The following is a 27,742-nucleotide window of genomic DNA, read 5'->3' as shown; positions in this document are numbered from 1 at the left end:
TGGAGAAGACCCGAAAAAGGCTTTTAAAAAGAATCTAAAACTAGCTGGAGGTAATCTTTTACATAAAGCTGGTGATCACGTAGCTAGTTCGCAGTTCGGTTCTGGTGCTCGTCGAAAAAGGAAAAGAAATTCACAAGGCGGAGCTAAAAAGAAAAGTAAACGCGTTAAGAAGAATCGCACTAAGAGAGATTTTCTACCATAATCAAAAACCATGGAGGTGAGAGAGGGGATGCGTAACGAGCTAGACATTTTTGAAATTCCAACGGAAAACAGCAATGTCATATCATCTACCGAAGTAACCTATCAACCGATTAGCGCGATTACAGACTCTGGACCGATAACTTTTTACGTTAAATCGAACGAAGAAGAGTATATGGATCTTGCCGAAACAAAGCTTAAAGTTAAAGCTAGAATTCTTCACGAAGACGGAACGGTACTCGAACCTAACGAGGTTAACGTTGGACCAGTCAATCTGTTTTTATTCTCCCTATTCAGTCAAATCGATGTTTTGGCTCAAAATACACCGACTCAAGCATCGAGCAACTGCGCTCAATACGGACCGCTTATTGAAACAGTTTTAAGCTGTTCCGAAGATGCTAAAAAATCTCAACTCGGTTTACAATGTTATTACAAAGACTCGCCAACTTCCCCGGACGAAATGTTTACTCAACAAAACAAAACAAATGAAAACGGAATGTTGAAAAGAGCCGCTAGAACAAAATTATCAAATCAAATTGAAATGATTGGGCATTTACCGGCAGATTTATTTCGTACGAATAAGTACATGCTTCCTGGAGTTGACCTTATGATTCGACTTTTCCGATCTCCTAAACATTTCCCTATTATTTCCAAAGTACCCAATAAGACGTACCATGTTGTTATTGATGAAGCTGTTCTCATAGCTAAATTGGTTAAGGTACGCCCTGAAATTCTTTTGGCTCACGCTAAAGTTTTAGAGCAATACCCAGCTCGATATCCGATTAAGCAAACGGTTATTAAACATTTCCCAATATCTAAAGGCGAAGTCGATTGCACTAGGGAAAATGTTTTCATTGGGAGAATGCCCGATCTTATGATAGTTTTCTTCGTACCCACGAACGCTTTCAACGGTACGTTAGATACCAATCCTTACCATCTCACTCATAATGATTTGAGACATATGTCGGTCGCTATTGGCTCGACAAATTTTCCAGACATTCCTTTCGAACCCAACTTTGACAAAAGACAATATACCAGAGAATATGCCTCACTGTTCGACGTGTTAGATATACTAGGTAAAAACAAAGGCAATTATATTTCTTACGAAGACTATGGTAACGGTTATACCATATTCGCGTACGATTTAACAGCTGCCGGCGATTGTCAAGGTGATTTTATCAACCCTCCTAAGCAGGGAAATCTTCGTCTTAGTATGAAGTTTGCTAAACCACTCAACACCAACACCACTTGCGTAATTTATGCTGTATTTAACAAAGAGCTCTACGTGACCAGAGACAGAAGCGTTATTTATCCACTTGATTAAAACACAGATGTCAGCATCTAATTAAGAAAATAGCGACTATAAATGGAAAAATATCTCGACCAACTCTTCATTAATCTTCAAGATGTTCGTCAGTCACAATCTTTCCAGCGATCTGGAGATCGTAGTAAGGAATATCGTCGATCCTTACGTTACCATTCGAAGACGAGACAACGACTCGGAAGTTTCGTTTCATCATTCTATTTGGAACGATCTTTGGAAGGTGCAACCCGAAATTGATTCTCACTTCGATGGGGAATCTGAAAGGTTTCACACTTGGATGAGTAAAGATAATATTCTGCTAGAGTGTCTCACCGTTGGAAAAGAAAAGCAGTTGGACCTTAGACAATACGTTCGCGGCGCGAATCATAACTATCACATTATGTACTCTTCCGCTCGCGGATTCTCCCTGAATCAAGAATCGTGGAAAAGTTTAAAGTCTTTGAAAAGTACCATCGATCGCGAAGTCAAAGTTTTACTCGACGCTAAGGATGTTATGAAAAGGATCGTTTTGGAAAAATTGACGAATATACTTTATTCAATTACCATCAAATGCGAAAACAGTTGTTGTCATCACAAGTTAGCTCACGATATTTCCTGCGGAGCCGATAATATCAACTGGTGTCAAGCGGTGGAACAGAATATCGAACAAGCGCTTCCGCGGATGAATTACGACGAGGTTTTGGTCGAATTTTACGAAGAAATGGATGGAACGAAATTAGAAGACGTGTACATCCTTTATAGCGATATTATTAATAATTTAACCAATTTGAAAAATATGATTGTTTACGGATAAATGTTCTGAATAAAGAAATATAAATTTCACCTGATTGAAAGTTATTTACTCATTTTCCACACTAATGTCGAGACTCGATGAGTTGGCGAAAGTTTATTACAATCTCTCTCACCCGGCTGGGTTAGGAAGTATAAAGAAATTACAAAATAGTGTTAAAGGAATTTCGAAAAAGGAGACTAGAAACTGGTTGTTAGCTCAGAATACCTACATAACTCACCGACCTAGAAAACTCAAATTCCCCAGAAATCAAGTCTATGTAACTTCTAAAGATGAACAATGGATGTGCGATCTTATGGATTTCAACCGGTTTAAGCGGTATAATAATAAAAAACGCTACGTATTAACTATCATCGACGTGTTATCGCGCTTCGCTTGGGCTATCCCTCTTCGAGATAAAAAACCGGAAAGTATTGTTAAAGCTTTCTCTAGTATTTTTAAATCTCGCAAACCTTCCAAACTCACTTTCGATCAAGGTGGAGAATTTGTAAATAAAAGGTTTGACAATTTTTTAAAGAAACACAACGTCAGTTCATTCGCTTTAGTAAATGATACAAAAGCGTCCTTAGTAGAGAGATTCAATGCTACACTGTCGTCAAAGATATACAAATACTTTACCAGAAGCGGGAAGTATGATTACGTTAAAGTTTTGCCAAACTTGGTTAAAAGTTACAATTCGAGCGTCCATTCGACAACTGGTTTTAAACCAAAAGATGTTAATATCAATAACGAGCATTTAGTTTGGTTTAGATTATACGGAGATAAGAAGAAGGGAAAGAAACCCGCTCTCAAACCAGGCATGATAGTTAAATTAGCAACTTCGAAAACTAGATTCGAAAAGGGAGGAACTGCCAACTGGACCAAAGAGAATTTCATCATAGATAAAGTCCTGCATCGGAGTCCTCCAGCGTACAACGTTAAAGATGGTCAAGGTGTATCAATCAGAGGCGCTTTTTACGAACCGCAATTATTACAAGTGAGGCTATGAATACGCAACAACTCTCCGAAGTCTTGCACTGCGATCCTCGAACTTCACCATTTTTTATCGGTGTTTTTCCTTCGGACAAGCTACCACCACCCCCTCTAGAGAAAAATGTTTATCTTTTCGTCGTTAATACTTCACCTTCTTATATCGCCGATGGACACTGGGTTGCTTTCTTTATCAACCGAGAAAGAGCGGAATTCTTTTGCTCCTTTGGAAGGAATCCTACCCATTACGGATTTGATTTGACCCCCTACGCTTCAGAATGGATCTACAACGATTGTGTAATTCAGCCTATCGATAGCGATTTTTGCGGTTTGCATACTTTAATGTACTGTTTCGCCAAATGCGAGGGTTACAGTATGAAAGAAATAATCCAATTGCTTTATAAGAAAAACCTTTATTATAACGATAGCATATCATTGTTAAATTTGTGTACACATTTGTTAAATCACGAGTTTCGATATTGTAATGAATAAAATCAAAATTCTAGCCATTTGTTGGGTTTTTTTCCTTTCTCTCGCCTTAATTCATACGGGGATCTCTTGACAGTCCTTGGTGTTTTTATCTCTTTTAGAACAGGAGACGATTTTGCTGCTTCTAGAGATGGATTTGAAAGCTTAATTTTCTTTTTCTTCATCTTTTGAGAACGTCGAACTTGATAATTACTTCCAATGGTCTTTTTAACTAACACAATTTTTTTTCGAGGTTTCGTTTTGACAATTACTGGAACCGGTGGTTCGTACGATTGTCCGGTATATTGGTGAGATTTTAGATAGCTTGATGAAGGCATGGATGTTGACGATACAGGCGTTGGCTGAGGAGCTATTCTAACTTCGGGAGGTTCAACCAAGTTTTTCATTGTAAGGTATTGTTGAAGAGATTTCAGATATTGTCTGGCTTTATCATCGGGATTCCCAGGTTGGTTGAGAATGGTGGTAATTTCATTATCCAACGAAGAAACCTGTTTTTCAACATCGGTCATAATCGAGGACGCCGGAACTAGAATCATTTTCTTCATTCTGCACCGGTTATAGCTGACAAAAGAGTTGGAATTATAGCACCAATCAGGCTAGGTAGAAAAAATCCTCCAGTCTGCTTGTACAACAACTGTCGAACCTGATTTGGGCTACGGCGTTTATTAGATAGCGATTTTATAATTTTTTCGTACCGCCTCAAATTTCTTTTTTTGCTTTGCGGAAGAGCGATGGCGTTTCTTTTCAAGTTGTAACATATAGTGCAAATAGATTTTAACTGATCTTTGCTAGATAACGATATTAAAGTTTTCCTTTGTTGAGGATTAATATCTCTCAGTAGTTTAAGGTAAGGATAATGTTTCCGAAATGACTTGGATGGCATCTTTCACTACAATGAATTGAATCTCCACCAGGGACTTTGTTTTAAAAAACTATTTATTATTCCACAAAAAATATCATGTTTCCTTCATTGGGAAGTGCATTTGTTCTTAATCTCAAAGAGTCGTCGCAAGTTTGGCGCAAATCGCAAATTATGTAACTATACGGTTTGTCAGATGTAGCCATTTCATACGCTTTTGACATTATTTTTTTACCCGGAAATATCTGTCTTTCCAAGTGGGAAATCTGACTCCGAGACCTTAAATTTTTAAATATTACAAAATAAGAAGTATTCAAACTTATAACTCTAGATTCCTTCCCCATCGAGAATAGATTATGAGTAATTAAAATTAAACTTAAATTTAAATGATGACAACCAACCGTAAAAAGGTAAGAAATGAACGAACTAGCATTAGCAACAGGGGCTAAATCGTCCAACACTAGCAGGTTATTAACTTTGGGGTTAAAGAAATCCGTATCATCAGGCGGCAATCCTTCCAGGAATTCAATTTCTGGTATTTCTTTGCGTATTTCGTGAAACTTTTCTTGAAATAGAGAGTAGCAATATACGATCCTGTGAGGGGGTGGGTCTATCATTTTTTGACGATTTTTCAATAACTCCAAAACAAAATTCGTCTTTCCGCTCATAGACGCGCCGGAAACAATCATTTGAAAGGGTGCTACGAATTTCAACCGACAGGACATTGTCGACTATGATTCTTTTAATTTTCGTTCAAAAATTGGTTTCAAAAGGTTGTTCAAAAGAAATACTCTATCTTTAAATCGCGCGGCGGTGTACAGCCACTCGTTCCTTCGATCTTCGCTATCGGGTAGCCAATGAACTTTAACAATGTGATGAAAGGTAACTCGCTTCTTCTTCTTGGCAATAACTTGCTTCTTCTTCTTGGCAATACCCAAAGGGTAATGTAGTAAAGTCATCTAGAAGAATCCTTTTAGAGAAGGTGACCCCAAATTGTTTTTTTAAATTTCCTAAGAGTAAAGTTAAGTCCCGCTTGCGTCGAACAACGTTAAACGGGATATCTACCGTATACCGTTTTTCTGGATTTTGTAAGGCGTCTACCATAGATTCAAAATTTATAATTTTTTCATTTTCGCGAGAAAGCGTGATACCTTTCGACTTCACCACGCATTGATTGTCTGATGTTTTATAAGCGTACGATTTTGGTCCTGTACTGACAAATTCTGTTATATGCGAAGCGCCTATTTCTGATTTCCACTCTCCCAAACTACTTCCTTCGGGAGGGATCCAATCATCTTTCCCTCCTTCTAAAAATATGGCACCATCAGTATCGATATAAAGCAAACGTTTCCCAAGCTTGTGAATAACGTTAAATAGCTCTATTCGAGCGTAGGTTGTGATAAAACCTCCAATAACAGGACTGCCACTTCGTAAAGAAGGAACGAAAGGTTTCTTATGTTTGTAAGTTAGCAAAGCCAATGAATCGTTCAGGGGTCGAATATCTTCCAGATCTTTAGTCTCATCGGTTAATATAGCCACTAGTTCTTCGTATTTATCTATAATAACAGTCTTTCCTCTGTCCAGATTTTGACACATTTTACCGAAAAGCGAGTTTAACGTTAGCTTGCAAATATTCCTTAAAGCTGGATTGTTAGTCACTTCTTCGATTGATATCGAGATGCCTTCTTTTTCGTAAATGGATTGTAAATAATTCTTTTTCTGACTTTCAGTCTCTACATTGTCAGGCCAACCGCTATTACAAATTTTCAATTTCAAAAACTTGTCAATGTAATCCCCAAACAATCCAGAACTTTGGTTTTTCACGTATCTGAATCGCTCAGGGTAATGCCAAACTTCGGATATAGAAATCAGCTCGTAACCGAATTCCATTGCCAAATAAATTTCGGGAGTATTGAACACACCTTCGAATATACGCTGCTCTCTCGAATGCTGACAAGGGTTTGATAAGCTTTTTTCCGCGCAGGTGCGACATAGACTAAACAATAATTTTGAATTAGATTTAAATGCAAGAATCGGAATGTATAGTTTTTTGGGGGCTAAAACCTTGCATTTTAACACGCCAAAATATTTATCTTTTTCTAAACTACAATTTCGCGTAAATATAGTAGGGTGCCCTTTTGGGAAGTCTTTAAATTTCATGACGAAACTATAAAGACTGCAGACGTCTCGATACAGTATCTTTTCACCCGGTTGACAGATATGCAACAATTTGAAGTTTTCTACCCTACCCCCGACAATCATTTCTCTCGATCCTATAGAAGAAGGAAATGATACGGTATCGCAATAAGATTTATCTTCCTGATGGTTTCGAAGATATTCTTCAAAATCGCAACTCCACATGGTTTTAAATTCAGCATTCGGAGCGGCGTTTTTGGTGTATTCTTCAATGTCTAGAGTTCTTTCGTATAACGCTTTGTTGGTTTTTCCAAGAAATGAATTGAAGCTAGACTGCTTTGTGTGTCTAACGCATCCGTGAAAAAAATCATTATGATATTGGAGAATAATTTCAGGATCGGGACAATAAGCATCGACTGGGAACTTTCCAAAGTATTTTTCACCCTGGATAGAAAAAGTAGTTTGGAAATTTACATTCCTTTGTTTAGCCTCGAGGGAGATCCATTTCATAGCTTCGCGACTTTGATTTTGATGTTGGTATAGGTACCCATTTTGCGGCACGATAGCTAAAGCGTATTCTTTCAAGTATGTGTGAAGGAAAAAACGTAGACAAGCACCCGAAATGGATATAGCGTTCATATTGAAAGGGTCGAAATTGGTAGCTTTTAGAAAAAGATTTTTAAATTTAACCATCGCTTCCTTTAAAACGGAAACATCCATTTGACAGTATTCCTCCAGCTCCTTGTTCATATCGTACTCGGTCTTACGCTTTTCTTCGTACCAAATTTCGAATTCTTTGTAATCCTTAGTCTTCATTTTTTCAGGTTGAAAATAAGATTTGTCAGGCAATTTTCCCTTATAATTCATCGTGAGTCAAGAAAATATACGGGAAAAACTGTTTCTTACATTCCCCCAGTTCAAAGGTTTTATTCAAAGATCTAAGAGAGCCGGCGACGAAATTCATCGAGTCCAAAAACTTGATATTTTGGTTTTTGATAAAAACAGCTAAAGCGCGGCTGCCGTTGAAAATTACTTGAGGTTTAATAAAGTAGTGATAAACTAAAGTGTTTAAAATCCAATACGAGTCGAAACGGGAACCGTTATGAGAAAAAATGACGTAGTTCTCAAATCGCGGTTTAATTTTCTTCATTCTTTTGGTATCATGCTGAACAAACGATTCCTCTGTTTGAAACAAGTAGTCCAAGTACTGTTTACAACAATCTTGCCCTTTGAAAGTCTTAAATTCGTATGTTTCGTCATCCATCTCCATAGCACTGACAAGTAGGATGGCTACATGTTCTTTAGAGTCGGAAACGTAGCTTTCGCAATCGAAAAATCCATATTTCACGGGAGGATATTTTTCTTTTAAAGGCATAACGTAACACTGGTTCTTTTCATGCACAATCAAGCATTGCTTACATTTTTTTTCGCATTCGTGAATGCTATTGCTCAGAGTTTCAATTTCTTGACCGCATTGCTGACAACGTTTTAGTCGATCGCAAGTACCATTCGAAATATGTAACGATAAACACTCACTACCTTTAAAATAACGATTGCAAGATTTACACCTGATAACCTGAATTTCTTTAATCTCATGGAAGACGTTAAGTGATGAACATCTTTTACAATTTAATTCACCCTGCGAACAATGGTGGGCCCTTTTTTCGCTAGACTTATAAAAAACAACAAGGCATTTTGAACAATAACTTTCGCCGCCAAACATTCTCGAAATACTCTTTATCGCTACAGCGTGGTTTCGTAAAAGCAAAATAAAAATTTGTTTTCTACTCCATGGGCCGACGTAGTACTTTTGAAAGTTATCTTCCGCGTTGTATACAATAATTTGATATTCTCCTTGCAAATAATTTTGAAACCTTTGAATACCCGCTAAATTTACTGGACCGGGTAGTACACGAGCGTATGTAATCAGTTTAAGAGCTTCCACCTTCTGTAATGAACTCGTGGAGCTTTTCATTTTAACGAAATAGGTATAAAGATCCGATCTCTCTTTCGATTTACAACATCTCAAATCCGCCAAAACTTTCCCAATCACTAACGTCCTAGCAAAACAAAGATCGTCGCTATTTTGGAGAGTGATAAAATTTTTGTCAGCTTTAACAAATTTTTCCATTTCTACTATAGTTCTATTTCTAACGCTTTTTCGGTTGGAAAGCCCGGATATCTCAATATCGCAGTCGAGGAAAACAACATCAAATCTTAAAGAACTATCTAAAATAAAACCCCTTCTCGATTGTGCTACGTGCTCAATTGCAGCCAAAACGCGTTCGCTAGTAAGCGAATTTAACGCCATTAATTTTAGATTTATAGGAGATTCGAGCTCCTCGGATTGAATGCATAAGCGAACTCTATCGTACGTTGGGTATTCATTTTTGATTTCCTTTAAAACACAATCGAGAATGTTTTGCAAATCTTCGTACATATGCGTTAATCTAATTTCGTCCGTGTTTTCGATATCAACGCGAAAATTAACCTGGTTACACTTGTATTTTCTAGAAGTTTTAACTGAAAGTTTCTCTATCTTGTAAAAATGTTTATAGTCTCGAATGGCTTCGTTTATCGAAACCATTCTGGGTAATGCGAAATATTAAATGCGCTCGAAAGAAAACAACGTAAGGTTAAATATTAAAAACCGTCACCATTTACCTATAATATTAATAATACGAAAAAATAATCTGGTAATGCAAAAAAGTATTTAGTCGTGCGATTTTGCCTTTTTAGCTTTGACGATATTTAAGATTTTCTTATGGGGATTTTCTTTTATCTTTTCTCCGAGCTTTTTCATTAAAATTAGAATACCTTTTAAATCATTTTCGCTCAAATCGCCTATGTACTGTACGCGCTTTGAAGGCGCTGTCCAAACATCCTGCTTGGCACACCGTTTTAAATCTTTATATTTAGTAGCTTTAATATCTAGGTAATATTCACCCTTTTTCTGCGGTATTTTAACAATCGAAGCGCATTGGTTAGAGCTTCGAGTATATACGCTTTCTAAACCACCTTCGTCATCCACGCAACTAACTTCAAAACAGTCATCATCGGAAGATTCATACTTTTCATTATCTAAAGATAAATATTCAGACTTGCCAGAGCGTTTTCCCTTGCTAGAATCCATTTGGTTTTCTTCCTTTCTTGATCCAAACGCGGTAAAGACTTGATCCACTCGAAGTGAAGATTCATGTAGGAATGGATTTTGGGTGTTATCCATACCAGCTTTTATACACCATTTTTTTTTCATACCCCATTTTCGGTATTATGAAATTTGATTTCATAAAATGGTTATCATAAATTTAAGAAGACAGATTAGGCAATAGAGGGAATTACCGTCATAATTACTTGAAATACCATGTCAAGATAAATTGCGGAATATATGTCAAGGAGAAAATTCTTGCATAAATTTATGCCATGATGAAATACCATGTCAAAGAAGACCAAAAAAAATTTCAAGAAAAAAATTAAGGCGTAATTCTATACCATGATAAATTTTCGTGTCTAAAATTGAGTAATAGAAAATCATTTTAAAATTATTAAGCAAGAAATGCTAAGATTTTATTAAGCAAGAAATGCTAAGATTTTTTAAGATAATATACAGATGAATGTAAATTGAGCAACGCTACACCCATTTGAGAAGAAATTTATCTGGTTAGGCGTTATTTAAATCAACACCCTGTTTCAAATAAAAAAATAGTTAACATAATAACAAGGGCAAATGCTAAACTTTAACCTCGCATACCTCCAGAATCGGATTAAAAAAGGTAAATTAAAGTAAATTTTAGTATAAATACCCCAAAGAAAGTCACTCATTCCTCACTGAGAGTTTCCCCAGGATCAACGCAATGATTTTCTGCGGTAATAATCAGCGCGAGTAAAAATGTTTTGGCAGTCTTTCTTGGTGCTGTTTTCTTGGTAAGCCCCACTATATAATATTTTAATCACTACATTTGAGTAAAATGGTCGGAAAAGAATTAATATGGGTTTACAGGTAATCCACATTCATATCAAAGTTTGGAGTAAACTACAGTGACTTCTTGGTGCCGGATCGGTAAGCCCACAGTCTTGAATGCGTTATTTTAATCAGTACATTTGAGTAAAATGTTCGGAGAAAAATAAATATCCAGGACTGTGGGTTTACGTACAGAATGCAAAAACACTCACTGTGGCTTTTGAATTCATTCTCCAGCGCGGTAGAGTAATGTTATTGAGAATTATATTATAAACTACTTGAACTTAAATCTCGTCTCTTTTACAGAGCTTTCGCCATAAAAGTTCCGTGGCGCGTTGAAATTCCTGTTTGGAGATAGTGAAACTCTACGTATATGGTAAACCAAACTTCTTAATTGTATTAATCTAATCAATTGTGTTCCAAAAAAACGCTTAGACGAACGTTAAATAAATTAATAAGTTTGGTTTACAGAAAAAACACTCACCGTGGCTTTCGAATTCTATTCTCCAGCGCGTTATAGCAAGAAATGATATTGAGAACTATATTATAAACTAGTTGTACAACTTTTTTTCTCCCTCTCTCACTGTTATATAGCCCGCCCGCCCTACACCTCCGCGGCGGCTAAACTGGTTTAGATGACTTTCGCTTTCTCTCCGAGAGAGCGCGTGGGAGGATATCTCGGTTTAAAAGAAAATTCTTGAAACCATGTATAAATTATCAATAAAAAAAATGTTTTATTTTTACAAAATTACTTATTTGATTTCGGTACAGAGTAAAAATTCATACGGGTGACATATTTATAATACTCGTGACTTAAACAAAATAACGATTCGGCTAACCAATACGGTAACAAAATTACTTTCTTTAATATCTCGTAGATGATGTGACAAATAAATAATAATGGCGAAAAAAATACGAGTAGAAAATATATATCGTTTGTTAGCAAGGCTATTACGAATGATATAGGGATAGTAATCGGCATTAACAATACCAAAAACACAGCGATAGGATACTTTGACGGTGTGTTTAAAAGCATAATTACTATAATACCCACGGATATTAATACATGCTCAAAACAAAAATCAATTGGAGCATCTGGTGAACCTTTCATCTTGTCCTGTTTTATCGATGAAATGAGGCTTTTCACCAAAATCCGTCATTTATAGTCACGAAAAATATCTACCCCGGGGAGGTGGGCTCGCTAACACGACACTTGTTTATTTTGGGGGCGTGGTTGTTTACTTTTCTCTTAAAGTACAGGGTTTAACTACTCTAATCGAGCTTGAGATTCAGATTTTAAAAAATGTGCGAAAGAAACGAAACCTTTTAAATCGAATGGAGGATACGATTGATCCTCGCTAATGCTAGTGGCGAAAAAAGAGTGACATTTGAGTGTTTAAGCTGACACTTCATTTAGCAGTCCTTATGCATACGTCTAAGCTATGGTTCTGCAGTGAACGGGTCTCTTTATTTTAAATGCGCTGTTTAAATTGGCTACACGTACTAGTAAGTAGGAGATCATTGTTTACAGTTTTTACTATTTAAGCGATGGTGGAACAAAAAGTTTGTTAAATAATTGTAAAGGTCGTTCTCATGGTGGACTTTGAAACGTGATTTTTTATTCTATAACAAAAGGGTCAATCGACCTCTTACTGACTTCGTAATAAAATTAATTTTAAATGTGACGTCACGCATCGAAGGACCCCTCCCTCCCCCTCGTCACGGACCGTCACAAACTTACAAACCCCCTCCCCCCATAAGAGTGTGACGTAGTTTATGGACGGTCCCCAGGTAGTTTTTTTTTAAATACGAAAAAACCTTTTTTTATCGTTGAAGTTAAGATCAAAAACTTTTATGAAGAATATTATATAACTTAGTTAATTAAGTCTTCTGAATATGAGCAATATATTAAAAAATAAAGAGGTAACAATAACCAAAAACTGATAAAAAAATCCTAAATTTAAGATTCTATGTACGTGAAAAAACAGCACTTGAGGAACTCTACCGCCAAGCCTTATTCTACCCCCCCCCATACCATTTTTTGTGGTAGGGACTAGTGGCAAGAGGAAACGATAGAAAAGGGAACGTTTCGATTGGACAATACTACTCAACGTCACCCCGTTCGTGAAAAAACTACCATCTCAGAAATATTTTTGCGCCAAGCCCGGCTTGAAAGGGGGAAAAAATATTTCCCCAAAACTAGTCGGAAAACCGGAGGAGGGTTGGAACAAAATTTCCACACTGAACACGGCCAGGGTATAAACCGTTACATCTCAGTACTTCGAGGGGGTTATGGACTTCTGGTTAAATTAATTGAATAAATTTCAATGATTAAATTGTACTGAAAGTCAAAATATTCGTAAGTGTATACCACGAATTTCCAAGTGATAAAATTCCCGACAAAACCGAAATTATCCAACTAAATCCGCCAATCTTTCACGTGACACTAGTGAACATTCTAATTGTTATTTTCCCTTTCAACCGAATTCCCAATGGACCGAAATCCCATTCGACCGAATATCCCGCAATGATTTTAGATTTCTAGCCCCATGGCTATATTCCCGATGGACCGAAATCCCAATCGTCCGAATATGCCCCTAAAAATACATCAATATAACTTGAAACACTTTAGCCGTCAGCGATTCGGTGTAGTAGTGGATACGGTGTTGGTTCGAATCTCCGAAAGGCAAGAGATATTTATAATTAATAAACAAATTGTGCTTAAAATGAAGTACAGACTTAATGGTAGTTCCATCAATGTCTTTAAGTTTAAAAATTTTAATATTTTGGTTTCGGTTAGGTTCGGTTCGGTTAGGTTTGGTTTGGTTTGGTTTGTTTAGGTTAGGTTTCGTTAGGTTTGGTTAGGTTAGGTTAGGTTAGTAAAACTTTATAATTCATTTAACAAGGTTACACCTTTTCCAAAATATTGATGTTTAGCTTCATTGACTTCTCAAATAATTTGCCTTTTCCAAAACATTACTGTTATGTTATGTTAGGTTAGGCTAGGCTAGGTTAGGCTAGGTTAGCAATATTTTATAAATCATTTAACAATGTTACGCCTTTTCTAAAATATTGATGTTTAGCTTCATTGACTTCTCCATTATTTCGCCTTTTCCAAAACATTACTGTTATGTTATTTTATGTTAGGTTAGGTTTGGTTTGGGTAGGTTAGGTTAGGTTAGTTAAAGTAAGTGTAGTAATACATTTTCAACTCACATTTATTTCAACAAAAATAAGTTGTGAAATTAAAAATATATTTAATGCAAAACCACACAGTATGTCTTCTTCCAGATCAATAGAATTTCGGTCCAATGGGACTAAATTATAAATAAAAACGCACCTTTTGGCTACGTTCGGTCGAATGGGACACCACAAAAAACCGTTCTGTCGAATGGAAATTCGGTTCAATGGGACCAAAGCTTCTAATTAAGGTACCAAATATACTTCACTGACGTGTGAACTTAAGATTTCAGAGTAATCTGAATAGGCCTTAAAATCTGACCTACATTTCTTTCCACTATACAAAAGAACGACAATAGTCGTCTTATTGGAATGGAAAACCTGCCAACCATAATGTCCTTTCCACCATGAAAAATAACAGAATTTAATTTTTAATTTGGTAAATATTCCCGTAGAAAATATGATTAACTCTCTTGCATGTTGAACCTTTCCAACTCTTCTAATCTTGGTTTACTTAGGAAAATATTGACCAGATTCCCTGGACCGTCCGAAAATAGTGTGGATCGAATTTAATTTAACTTTTCTATGGCGTCAAATCTTCAAGATTACTTCAAAATATTTACCACATTCAATTTTGGTTCCCTAGCAACAGTTATAGGCGAGGCAGCGAGTGTGTGGTTAACAACAAGAAAAGTTAAGAGTGGTGTTAATAACGCATTACCCAATATCTGTACTTTAAGGCGAGTAGAAGGTTTTTCTTTTTTAAATTCTGTTAAATTCTTATCGCTTCCTTACTTCAATTTTCGAATTCATTCTAGGATTTAAGTAGAATGCAAAAATGGCAAAAACAGAATTTGAATTTATGGGAAATAACCGATATTTTAAATACAAGTATTCTTGAATTTGAATTTTCAAATCGCAAATTTTATCGTCGATTTTTAAAATTATAAGTACGCCCAAGAGACTCAATAAATGTTTCGACTATTACGGTGAGTGCATCAGCATTCGGTCGCTTGTTTCGGAGAGCCAATTGTCATAATGATGATTAATTTTTAATTTTTCTTCTCAAGAAACCTGGGAGATTTATAAAGAATTTTACATATTCACGGCAATATGAAGTATTTTTCATAATACTTTGAATTCGATTCTATAGTATGCGAATACTCTAGAATGTAAATATTATTCGCCGGTTTTAACTTGATTAAAACTGGCGATTATAAGACATTTTTAACAGTTAATCGAGGAATTTATCTACATTAGTTGTAAAATTAGATTAAAATAATCTATAATTTCAATCGTGATCAAAAAACCATTATGCGTCCAATTTTCACAATGATCATGTATACGGGATGTTTCTGATGAGCATGTCATAAATTAATAAAAGGTGAGTTCTTTGGGTCAAACTGAGTGAAAAGTGTCAAAGAACATGGGGTCTACAACGCTTAGTTTCGGAGGTACGGGCCCCCAAACATTGACCCCCAAAACGTGAAAAATATCACAAATGTGGAGCAAGACATATCAGCTTGCTCATCTTGTTTAGACAATCCAATATCCTCTCATCTTAGAATTCTAATGAGCCATTTTCTAGCAGAAGCATAAAGGTAGAAATCACACGGATTCAAATCGGGAGATCTCGCCGGCCATGCAACTGGTCCTACTCGTCCAATCCACCTCAAAGGAAATGTAGCGTCGAGATGTTCTCGAACCATACGGCTGAAGTGTAGTGGTGCCCCGTCGTGCATGAACCACATGTCACGTAGCAATGCTAACGCTTTGGTCCCATTGAACCGAATTCCCATTCGACAGAAGGGGTTTTTTTTTGGGGTCCCATTTGACCGAACGTAGCCAAAGGTGCGATTTTATTATAGTCCCATTGGACCGAAATTCTATTGAACTGGAAGAAGACATACTGTGTGGTTTTGCATTAAATATATTTTTAATTTCACAACTTATTATTATTAAAATAAATGTGAGTTGAAAATGTATTACTGCACTTATTTTAACTACGTTTTAATTACGGCGAACCTCACCTACCCTAGCCTAACCTAACCTATCCAAACTTAACCTAACCTAACCTAAGCTAACCCAACCCAACCTTGTTTGGAGGTAAAAAGATTATTTACATGAGTATTAAAAGCCCGCCTCTTACCATGAACAATTTATTAGCAATAATAGTAATATTTTGGAAAAGATGTCAGATAATTAATTGGAGAATATTTTGGAAAAGGTGGCAGCTAATTAATAGGAGAATATTTTGGAAAAGGTGGCAGCTAATTAATAGGAAAATATTTTGGAAAAGGTGGCAGCTAATTAATAGGAGAATATTTTAGAAAAGGTGGTAGCTAATTAAAAGGAGAATATTTTGGAAAATGTGGCAGCTAATTAGTAGGAGAATGTTTTGGAAAAGGTTGCAGCTAATTAATAGGACAATATTTTGGAAAAGGTGGCAGCTAATTAATAGGAGAATGTTTTGGAAAAGGTTGCAGCTAATTAATAGGAGAATATTTTGAAAAAGGTGGCAGCTAATTAATAGGAAAATCATTTGGAAAAGGTGGCAGCTAATTAATAGGAGAATGTTTTGGAATAGGTGGTAGCTATTTAAAGGGAGAATATTTTGGAAAAGGTGGTAGCTAATTAAATGGAGCTTATTTTGGAAAAGGTGTCAACGAATAATTGGAACCAAACCTAACCAAACCAAACCTAACCAAACCAAACATAACCAAACCAAACCAAACCAAACCAAACCAAACCAAACCAAACCAAACCATACCAAACCAAACCAAACCAAACCAAACCAAACCAGACCAGACCAAACCAAACCAAACCAAACCAAACCAAACCAAACCAAAACAAACCAAACCTAACCTAACCTAACCTAACCTAACCTAACCTAACCTAACCCAACCTAACCTAACCCAATCTAACCTAATCTAACCTAACCTAACCTAATCTAACCTAACCCACCCGAAACCAAAATATTAAAATTTTAATTTAAAATTTAAAGACATTGATGGAACCACCATTAAGACTGTACTTCATTTTAAGCACAATTTGTTTATTAATTCTATATATCTCTTGCCTTGAAAGGAATGAAAGTGAGCGTTTTAATTAGTATCACGAAACATTTACTTTTAATATTATTAACATACCTTTCGGAGATTCGAACCAACAACCTATCGCTTCGCAGTCCAACATCGTATCCACTACACCACCGAATCGCTGACGGCTACAGTGTTTCAAGTTATATTCACGTATTTTTTAGGGGCATATTCGGACGATTGGGATTTCGGTCCATCGGGAATATAGCCATTGGGTTGGAAATCTAAAATCATTGCGGGATATTCGGTCGAATGGGATTTCGGTCCATTGGGAATTCGGTTGAAAGGAACGAAACCATGCTAACGGTATGTCCTCAAGTAGTTGCGGTAAAGTCTATCTTTAAAACTCGAGATATTCCTCGCCATTTAGTCTGGGTGGCTGAAAATGAGGCCCTAATAAATGTGAGCCAACAATTCCTCACCACACATTTAAACTAAATTGAACTTGGTGACTCCTAACAGTTGTTGCATGTGGGATTACCTGACGCCATTCATGCACTCTAAGAAAGGGAAGTGTTAAAAACGTGTTAAAATGTAAACACCGTGAAAACACCCAAAAGAGAGTTTTATTACAGTCTTGACTTTTTAGGGGCCAATGTAAAGTGTAAATTCGGTGTAAAATAACACTACTAAAACTCCGTTCAAAATTAGACATGAAAAATTATAATACTGCGGGTTTCTTAAAAAAGGTCTTTCATTTTCATTAATGTTTTAATATTAAAGTCAATACAAACAGTAAAAAATTATTGAAAAACGTAATTGTTAAACCTTTTTTAAAGATGATATTCATGAAAGAAAACAGTTTTATCCTTCAAATAAAATTAACAAAGAAATTGGTAATCTGGCGGTGTTGTACCTTCATAAAACTATGCTAAACGTGTTAGGCGACACTCTTAGAGGTGTTAAGCGATACTCTTAAAAAACGAGACTAGCTTAGGTACTGGCCTCACAGTAGGGCCAGCTTGAGAAGCCAAAGTAGGGCACTTGCTTTTGTGACATGTTTTATCATTATTTTGAGAAAAATTAGAGTATTAAATGGATTTTTTTTTTGTAAAATCTGTAGTGAAAATTAGATTAAACGCGTTTCTGGTGCTCGAAAAACTCTAAGTGAAAAGAGATGATTAAATTTAACAAGAACGTCTATATCTACTGCTTGAATATTATAGCCTCCAAAAACTAATTTAATACCCTATGCATTTGTACTGGTTGAAAACTTTCTGCCTTTTTCAGAAGTTTATAAACCCGGAAAAAATGACTTTATATGCAACAACCTTCGCCTAAAGAGGTATAGTTCTGCATGTGAGAACTTTCCTCCCTATTGGAGATGAAGTTCTCACAAGATGGAACCCTGCTATGAATATAGCATTAATTGCTAATAGTACTGCGGAATGACGGATAATCAAAATTTAATTAAATAGGAAAACCATACTCGATATTTGAATTATGCCTCATGAGTGGTCAAATTGTAGCTACTATAGTGTGTTTTACGTCATCGGTTTTGCTCATAAGTCTAGGAAAAGTACTAGAATTTCAACTACTATCCTACCAAAAAATCTCCCACTCTTAAAGGTGTTACGCGACACTCTTAAAGGTGTTACGCGACACTCTTAAAGGGATAGACTAATCTGCTGAATGTCTGAACGTATGAACTGCTGAAAAGAGTAGAATTCCTACTATAAAATTCTCCCATCCTACCAAACCGTAAACTGTCTGAACCTTTTTGACTATTTTGCTGATATGCCGAATTCTGAACAGTGAACATTGAAATTAAAGTAAGAGATCGTCTTAACTTTTTTGACTATTTTGTTGAAATGCTGAATTCTGAACCGTGAACTTTGAAATTAATGTGAGATAGAGACCGTCTGAACTTTTTTGACCATCTTGCTGAAATGCCGAATTCTGAACCGAAATTAATATAAGATAGAGACCGTCTGAACTTTTTTTACTATTTTGCTGAAATGCTGAATTCTGAACCGTGAATTTTGAAACTGAAGTAGAATGGAGACCGTCTGGACTTATTTGACAATTTTGCTGAAAAGCCGAATTCCGAACCGAAATTAATGTAAGATAGAGACCGTCTGAACGTTTTTGACTATTTTGCTGAAATGCTGAATTCCGAACCGTGAATTTTGAAAATGAAGTAGAATGGAGACAGTCTGAACTTTTTTGACTATTTTGCTGAAATGCCGAATTCTGAACCGAAATTAATATAAGATAGAGACCGTCTGAACCTTTTTCATTATGTGCTGAAATGCTGAATTCTGAACCGTGAATTTTGAAAATGAAGTAGAATGGAGACCCTCTGGACTTATTTGACTATTTTGCTGAAATGCCGAATTCCGAACCGAAATTAATGTAAGATAGAGACCATCTGAACGTTTTTGACTATTTTGCTGAAATGCTGAATTCTGAACCGTGAATTTTGAAAATGAAGTAGAATGGAGACAGTCTGAACTTTTTTTGACTATTTTGCTGAAATGCCGAATTCTGAACCGAAATTAATGTAAGATAGAGACCGTCTGAACTTTTTTGACTATTTTGCTGAAATGCTGAATTCTGAACCGTGAATTTTGAAAATGAAGTAGAATGGAGACAGTCTGAACCTTTTTGACTATTTTGCTGATATGCCGAATTCTGAACAGTGAAAATTGAAATTAAAGTAAGAGATCGTCTTAACCTTTTTGACTATTTTGTTAAAATGCTGAATTCTGAACCGTGAACTTTGAAATTAATGCAAGATAGAGACCGTCTGAACGTTTTTGACCATCTTGCTGAAATGCCGAATTCTGAACCGAAATTAATATAAGATAGAGACCGTCTGAACTTTTTTGACTATTTTGCTGAAATGCTGAATTCTGAACCGTGAATTTTGAAAATGAAGTAGAATGGAGACAGTCTGAACTTTTTTGACTATTATGCTGAAATGCCGAATTCTGAACCGAAATTAATGTAAGATAGAGACCGTCTGAACTTTTTTGACCATCTTGCTGAAATGCCGAATTCTGAACCGAAATTAATATAAGATAGAGACCGTCTGAACCTTTTTTACTATTTTGCTGAAATGCTGAATTCTGAACCGTGAATTTTGAAAATGAAGTAGAATGGAGACCGTCTGGACTTATTTGACTATTTTGCTGAAATGCCGAATTCCGAACCGAAATTAATGTAAGATAGACACCGTCTGAACGTTTTTGACTATTTTGCTGAAATGCAGAATTCTGAACCGTGAATTTTGAAAATGAAGTAGAATGGAGACAGTCTGAACGTTTTTGACTATTTTGCTGAAATGCCGAATTCTGAACCGAAATTAATGTAAGATAGAGACCGTCTGAACCTTTTTGACTATTTTGCTGAAATGCTGAATTCTGAACCGTGAATTCTGAAAATGAAGTAGAATGGAGACCGTCTGAACGTTTTTGACTATTTCGCTGAAATGCTGAATTCTGAACCGTGAATTTTGAAAATGAAGTAGAATGGAGACCGTCTGAACCTTTTTGACTATTTTGCTGAAATGCCGAATTCTGAACCGTGAACTTTGAAATTAATGTAAGATAGAGACCGTCTGAACTTTTTTGACTATTTTGCTGAAATGCTGAATTCTGAACCGTGAATTCTGAAAATGAAGTAGAATGGAGACCGTCTGAACGTTTTTGACTATTTCGCTGAAATGCTGAATTCTGAACCGTGAATTTTGAAAATGAAGTAGAATGGAGACCGTCTGGACTTATTTGACTATTTTGCTGAAATGCCGAATTCCGAACCGAAATTAATGAAAGATAGACACCGTCTGAACGTTTTTGACTATTTTGCTGAAATGCAGAATTCTGAACCGTGAATTTTGAAAATGAAGTAGAATGGAGACAGTCTGAACGTTTTTGACTATTTTGCTGAAATGCCGAATTCTGAACCGAAATTAATGTAAGATAGAGACCGTCTGAACCTTTTTGACTATTTTGCTGAAATGCTGAATTCTGAACCGTGAATTCTGAAAATGAAGTAGAATGGAGACCGTCTGAACGTTTTTGACTATTTCGCTGAAATGCTGAATTCTGAACCGTGAATTTTGAAAATGAAGTAGAATGGAGACCGTCTGAACCTTTTTGACTATTTTGCTGAAATGCCGAATTCTGAACCGTGAACTTTGAAATTAATGTAAGATAGAGACCGTCTGAACTTTTTTGACTATTTTGCTGAAATGCTGAATTCTGAACCGTGAATTCTGAAAATGAAGTAGAATGGAGACCGTCTGAACGTTTTTGACTATTTCGCTGAAATGCTGAATTCTGAACCGTGAATTTTGAAAATGAAGTAGAAGGGAGACCGTCTGAACTTTTTTACCTATTTTGCTGAAATGTTGAATTCTGAACCGTGAATTTTGAAAATGAAGTAGAATGGAGACCGTCTGAACTTTTTTGACTATCTTGCTGAAATGCCGAATTCTGAACCGAAATTAATATAAGATAGAGACCGTCTGAACGTTTTTGACTATTTGGCTGAAATACCGAATTCGGAACCGTGAATTTTTTTAAATGAAGTAGAAGGGAGACCGTCTGAACTTTTTTGCCTATTTTGCTGAAATGCTGAATTCTGAACCGTGAATTTTGAAAATGAAGTTTAGACAGTTTTTATAAATAATAGTAATGATCATAGATATATTAAATAATTATGAATTTAATAAATTAAGACTTTATTAAATTGGTACGTATTAACGTCTAGGGGAAATGTTTTTAAAAGTATAATAATAAAATGAAGCTTAATGCTTTTTTAAAGTTATAAAACTGTCGCGGTTTTTTTTTCTCGTGAAGTCACCGGACTTAAAACTATGCGCCTGGACGATGCTACAATTTCGCGCCGGACGCTTTTATGCGGGTCTCATCATTCTCGTAAATATAAACTTGAACTGTTTTTATTTGAATTAAACCCAGCCAGGGTTACTAACTATTCTTAATTTAAATCATTAAAACTATTATTATTTTTACTTTATTTCAATGACGACAGTTTTATAACTTTAAAAAAGCATTAAGCTTCATTTTATTATTATACTTTTAAAAACATTTCCCCTAGACGTTAATACGTACCAATTTTATAAAGTCTTAATTTATTAAGTTCATAATTATTTAATATATCTATGATCACTACTATTATTTATAAAAACTGTCTAAACTTCATTTTACAAATTCACGGTTCAGAGCAAAATAGTCAAAAAAGTTCAGACGGTCTCCATTCTACTTCATTTTCAAAATTCACGGTTCAGAATTCAGCATTTGAGCAAAATAGTCAAAAAAGTTCATACGGTCTCCATTCTACTTCATTTTCAAAATTCACGGTTCAGAATTCGGTATTTCAGCCAATAGTCAAAAACGTTCAGACGGTCACTATCTTATATTAATTTCGGTTCAGAATTCGGCATTTCAGCAAGATAGTCAAAAAAGTTCAGACGGTCTCTATCTTACATTAATTTCAAAGTTCACGGTTCAGAATTCCGCATATCAGCAAAATAGTCAAAAAAGTTCAGACGGTCTCCATTCTACTTCATTTTCAAAATTCACGGTTCAGAATTCAGCATTTCAGCGAAATAGTCAAAAACGTTCCGACGGCCTCCATTCTACTTCATTTTCAGAATTCACGGTTCAGAATTCAGCATTTCAGCAAAATAGTCAAAAAAGTTCAGACGGTCTCTATCTTACATTAATTTCAAAGTTCACGGTTCAGAATTCGGCTTTTCAGCAAAATAGTCAAAAAGGTTCAGACGGTCTCCATTCTACTTCATTTTCAAAATTCACGGTTCAGAATTCAGCATTTCAGAGAAATAGTCAAAAACGTTCAGACGGTCTCCAATTCTACTTCCTTTTCAAAATTCACGGTTCAGAATTCGGCATTTCAGCAAAATAGTCAAAAAAGTTCGGACGGTCTCCATTCTACTTCATTTTCAAAATTCACGGTTCAGAATTCAGCATTTCAGCAAAATAGTCAAAAAAGTTCGGACGGTCTCCATTCTAGTTCATTTTCAAAATTCACGGTTCAGAATTCAGCATTTCAAAAAAATAATCAAAAAAGTTCAGACGGTCTCTATCTTACATTAATTTTGGTTCAGAATTCGGCATTTCAGCAAAATAGTCAAAAAAGTTCAGACGGTCTCATTTCTACTTCATTTTCAAAATTCACGGTTCAGAATTCAGCATTTCAGCAAAATAGACAAAAAAGTTCAGACGGTCTCTATCATACATTAATTTCAAAGTTCGCGGTTCAGAATTCGGCATTTCAGCAAAATGGTCAAAAACGTTCAGACGGTCTCTATCTTACATTAATTTCGGTTCAGAATTCGGCATTTCAGTAAAATAGTCAAAAAAGTTCAGACGGTCTCCATTCTACTTCATTTTCACAATTCACGGTTCAGAATTCAGCATTTCAAAAAAATAGTCAAAAAAGTTCAGACGGTCTCTATCTTACTATAATTTCGGTTCAGAATTCGGCATTTCAGCAAAATAGTCAAAAAAGTTCAGACGGTCTCCATTCTACATCATTTTCAAAATTCACGGTTCAGAATTCAGCATTTCAGCAAAATAGTCAAAAAAGTTCAGACGGTCTCCATTCTACTTTATTTTACAAATTCACGGTTCAGAATTCAGCATTTCAGCAAAATAGTCAAAAAACTTCAGACGGTCTCTATCTTACATTAATTTCAAAGTTCACGGTTCAGAATTCGGCATTTCAGCAAAATAGTCAAAAAAGTTCAGACGGTCTCCATTCTATTTCATTTTCAAAATTCACGGTTCAGAATTCAGCTTTTCAGCAAAATAGTCAAAAAACTTCAGTGGGTCTCCATTCTAGTTGATTTTAAAAATTCACGGTTCAGAATTCAACATTTTAGCAAAATAGACCAAAAAAATTCAGACGGTCTCTATCTTACATTAATTCCGGTTCAGAATTCGGCATTTCAGCAAAATAGTCAAAAAAGTTAAGACGGTCTCCATTCTACTTCATTTTCAAAATTCACGGTTCGGAATTCGGCATTTCTGCAAAATAGTCAAAAAAGTTCAGACGCTATCTATCTTACATTAATTTCAAAATTCACGGTTCAGAATTCAGCATTTCAGCAAAATAGTCAAAAGAGTTCAGACGCTCTCTATCTTACATTAATTTCAAAGTTCACGGTTCAGAATTCGGCATTTCAGCAAAATAGTCAAAAAAGTTCAGACGGTCTCCATTCTACTTCATTTTCAAAATTCACGGTTCAGAATTCAGCATTTCAACAAAATAGTCAAAAAAGTTCTGACGGTCTCTATCTTACATTAATTTCGGTTCAGAATTCGGCATTTCAGAAAAATAGTCCAAAAAGTTCAGACGGTCTCCATTCTACTTCATTTTCACAATTCACGGTTCAGAATTCAGCATTTCAGCAAAATAGTCAAAAAACTTCAGTGGGTCTCCATTCTAGTTGATTTTAAAAATTCACGGTTCAGAATTCAACATTTTAGCAAAATAGACCAAAAAAATTCAGACGGTCTCTATCTTACATTAATTCCGGTTCAGAATTCGGCATTTCAGCAAAATAGTCAAAAACGTTCAGACGGTCTCCATTCTACTTCATTTTCAAAATTCACGGTTCGGAATTCGGCATTTCTGCAAAATAGTCAAAAAAGTTCAGACGCTATCTATCTTACATTAATTTCAAAATTCACGGTTCAGAATTCGGCATTTCAGCAAAATAGTCAAAAGAGTTCAGACGCTCTCTATCTTACATTAATTTCAAAGTTCACGGTTCAGAATTCGGCATTTCAGTAAAATAGTCAAAAAAGTTCAGGAGTCTCCATTCTACTTCATTTTCAAAATTCACGGTTCAGAATTCAGCATTTCAGCAAAATAGTCAAAAAAGTTCTGACGGTCTCTATCTTACATTAATTTCGGTTCAGAATTCGGCATTTCAGAAAAATAGTCAAAAAAGTTCAGACGGTCTCCATTCCACTTCATATTCAAAATTCACGGTTCAGAATTCAGCATTTCAGCAAAGTAGTCAAAAAAGTTCAGACGGTCTCCATTCTACTTCATTTTCAAAATTCACGGTTCAGAATTCAGCATTTCAGCAAAATAGTCAAAAAAGTTCGGACGGTCTCCATTCTAGTTCATTTTCAAAATTCACGGTTCAGAATTCAGCATTTCAAAAAAATAGTCAAAAAAGTTCAGACGGTCTCTATCTTACATTAATTTCGGTTCAGAATTCGGAATTTCAGCAAAATAGTCAAAAAAGTTCAGACGGTCTCCATTCTACTTCATTTTCAAAATTCACGGTTCAGAATTCAGCATTTCAGCAAAATAGTCAAAAAAGTTCAGACGGTCTCTATCTTACATTAATTTCAAAGTTCACGGTTCAGAATTCGGCATTTCAGCAAAATAGTCAAAAAAGTTCAGACGGTCTCCATTCTATTTCATTTTCAAAATTCACGGTTCCGAATTCCACATTTTAGCAACATAGACCAAAAAAATTCAGACGGTCTCTATCTTACATTAATTCCGGTTCAGAATCAGTGGCGCCGCCAGGATTTTTTTGCGGAAAGGCTAAGAAAGATTTGGGGGCCCCTTATAAAATTTCAAGAGAAAAATTTAGTTCCACAGCGTCGATAATATTAAATTAAAAACCATTTTTATCATATTATTCATATAGAGAAATTTAACGTATTAAAGTTCAGTATTATCAGACAATAGACATATTATTATATCAGGGATAGATTTAATTTTAGAAGTAGGAATGGAGAACAGAGTAATCTGGGCGCGCTTTTAAGTCCCGGACCTCCTTCCCGGGACGGGGTGAGTATGAAAGAAGAGGCTGGTCATAGCGACAGAGGTAAAAAGAAATTACGTATTTTTCGCCGTCCCAGTCAGCAACGTCATCAAAACGTAGTTTAAGTGAGCCAATAAGATAATTTAAACTTTTCGTTACGTTTTGGAGGGAGGGGCTCTTTACTGGGCTATGAGTCGGACTGAAGTAAATACTAACCGCTCTCCATTCCTACATCTAAAATTAAATCTATCCCTGATTATATAAACTATAGTTTCCGAAAATAATAAAAACACGGAGCCGGAGAGAGAGAGGTGAGGGGGATTTTCAGTTAAGCCCCATATGAGGTCACTGTGCACTGTCGATGGGGTGAGGAAAAGGGAAATCAGTTTTCCAAAAGGAGTCTGACCTAGACGTTTTATGGGAACAGAAGGAATGGAAGAGAAGAGGGTTAAAGAGCGCGAAACCAACAAGACGACACAAGGGCTCGTAATAGTAGCCACATTGTACTGTACTAAACAGGCGTACAGAGAAATTTGAGTGAATAGCACCTCGATGCTCTACCATTAAATGTGATAAAATGATTGCCCGTAATTCTGACTTCATAGAAGTGCAGAAAATTTAAGTGATTAGCATCTCCATGAGCTATCTTTTACAGTGCTAAATTCCTATCCCAGCAATGAGCGATTAGCCTCTCGTTGCGCTTGAAAGCGTAACATACTTGATTTTGTTTTTAAAATTCTTTAAGCAGTGGTATATTAACTGGCCGCAAGTGTTATTTCAATAAATGTAGTTATGTTGTAAATGTACTATCACGGGTTCACAAGCAAGTATATATTTTCCTTTGCTTTTAAGTTTTTTCTCGATTCCTGGAGAAACAGACGTAACTTCCAATAAAAAACACCGCCTTAAGACCATTCCAAAAATAACATCAGTATATAGTTACTTTTTCTTTTAAAATTTTCCTCGATTTCTTTGAATGTTGAAATAGGGGAGCGGGATTGAAAGCGTGAAATCCTTATTGTCGACGGCTGACAGAAATTTTAAAGGGAGTAGGAAACCTCCCATTTAAATCAAGGCAATACCAAAATCCTCTCTCTCGCCTTAAATATATCGAGCAAACGTAAAACACAATTCACAATGCTTAACCTTACTAGTACAATTAAATGTAATGTTTAATCCTCTCCTATTCAGTCTCACTTCAATGACGAACGAAAAATATCACCTCACCAAATTCCTCTCCCATTCACTCTCCCTTCAAATGACGAACGAAAAAGTTTATACTACCAAAGGCATTTACTGAACACTACAACCCTTACAAAAATCTTCTTAAGGACTCTTAAGAAAATTCCTTGGGAAATTTCTTTGGAAATCCTTAAGGCGTTCTTTAGGAAATTGGGGAATATTGGCCTCTTTTTCTTTGGAAATTACTTTGGAAATATCTATGGAATTTGCTTGGGAAATATGTTTGGAATTTTCATGGGAAATATCTTTGGAAATTTCATGGGAAATATCTTTGGAATTTTCATCGGAAATATCTTTGGAATTTTCTTGGGAAATATCTTTGGAATTTTCTTGGGAAATATCTTTGGAATTTTCTTGAGAAATGTCTTTGGAATTTTCTTGGGAAATGTCTTTGGAAATGTTTTTTGGAAATATCTTTGGAATTTTTTTGGGAACTATCTTTGGAATTTTCTTGGGTAATGTCTTTGGAATTTACTTGGGAAATGTCTTTGGAATTTACTTGGGAAATGTCTTTGGAAATGTTTTTTGGAAATATCTTTGGAATTTTTTGGAACTATCTTTGGAATTTTCTTGGGTAATGTCTTTGGAATTTACTTGGGAAATGTCTTTGGAATTAACTTGGGAAATGTTTTTGGAATTAACTTGGGAAATGTCTTTGGAATTTACTTGGGAAATGTCTTTGGAGTTTTCTTGGGGAATGTCTTTGGAATTTACTTG

The 27,742-nt window shown here is 35.7% G+C and overlaps 3 protein-coding genes across 3 annotated transcripts; 1 reads left to right on the top strand and 2 right to left on the bottom strand.

Moving 5' to 3' along the window:
• Nucleotides 1-211: 211 nt before the first annotated feature.
• Nucleotides 212-1,522, top strand: LOC149719864 (uncharacterized protein F54H12.2-like). Its single transcript, XM_089863580.1, has one exon. The coding sequence runs from the start codon at nt 212-214 to the stop codon at nt 1,520-1,522; it is 1,311 nt and encodes a 436-aa protein (XP_089719706.1).
• Nucleotides 1,523-5,493: 3,971 nt separating this feature from the next.
• LOC149719863 (uncharacterized) lies at nt 5,494-7,581 on the bottom strand. The gene has a single exon (XM_089863451.1). It carries the CDS (start codon nt 7,579-7,581, stop codon nt 5,494-5,496), a length of 2,088 nt encoding a protein of 695 aa, XP_089719577.1.
• A 1,597-nt stretch (nt 7,582-9,178) lies between these two features.
• On the bottom strand, nt 9,179-10,243 carry LOC149719862 (uncharacterized). The gene is made up of 2 exons (XM_089858097.1): nt 10,108-10,243; nt 9,179-9,996 (listed from the first exon to the last, which is right to left on the bottom strand). Exon 2 carries the CDS (start codon nt 9,989-9,991, stop codon nt 9,479-9,481), a length of 513 nt encoding a protein of 170 aa, XP_089714223.1. The 5' UTR covers nt 9,992-9,996; nt 10,108-10,243; the 3' UTR covers nt 9,179-9,478.
• Nucleotides 10,244-27,742: the final 17,499 nt, after the last annotated feature.

This window comes from Phalangium opilio, unplaced genomic scaffold, assembly GCF_054372755.1.
Source record: "Phalangium opilio isolate 3A_F unplaced genomic scaffold, DU_Popi_V2 ptg000002l_1, whole genome shotgun sequence".
In the NCBI taxonomy this organism is placed as follows: domain Eukaryota; kingdom Metazoa; phylum Arthropoda; class Arachnida; order Opiliones; family Phalangiidae; genus Phalangium; species Phalangium opilio.
This window is presented reverse-complemented; position numbering and strand designations above follow the sequence as displayed.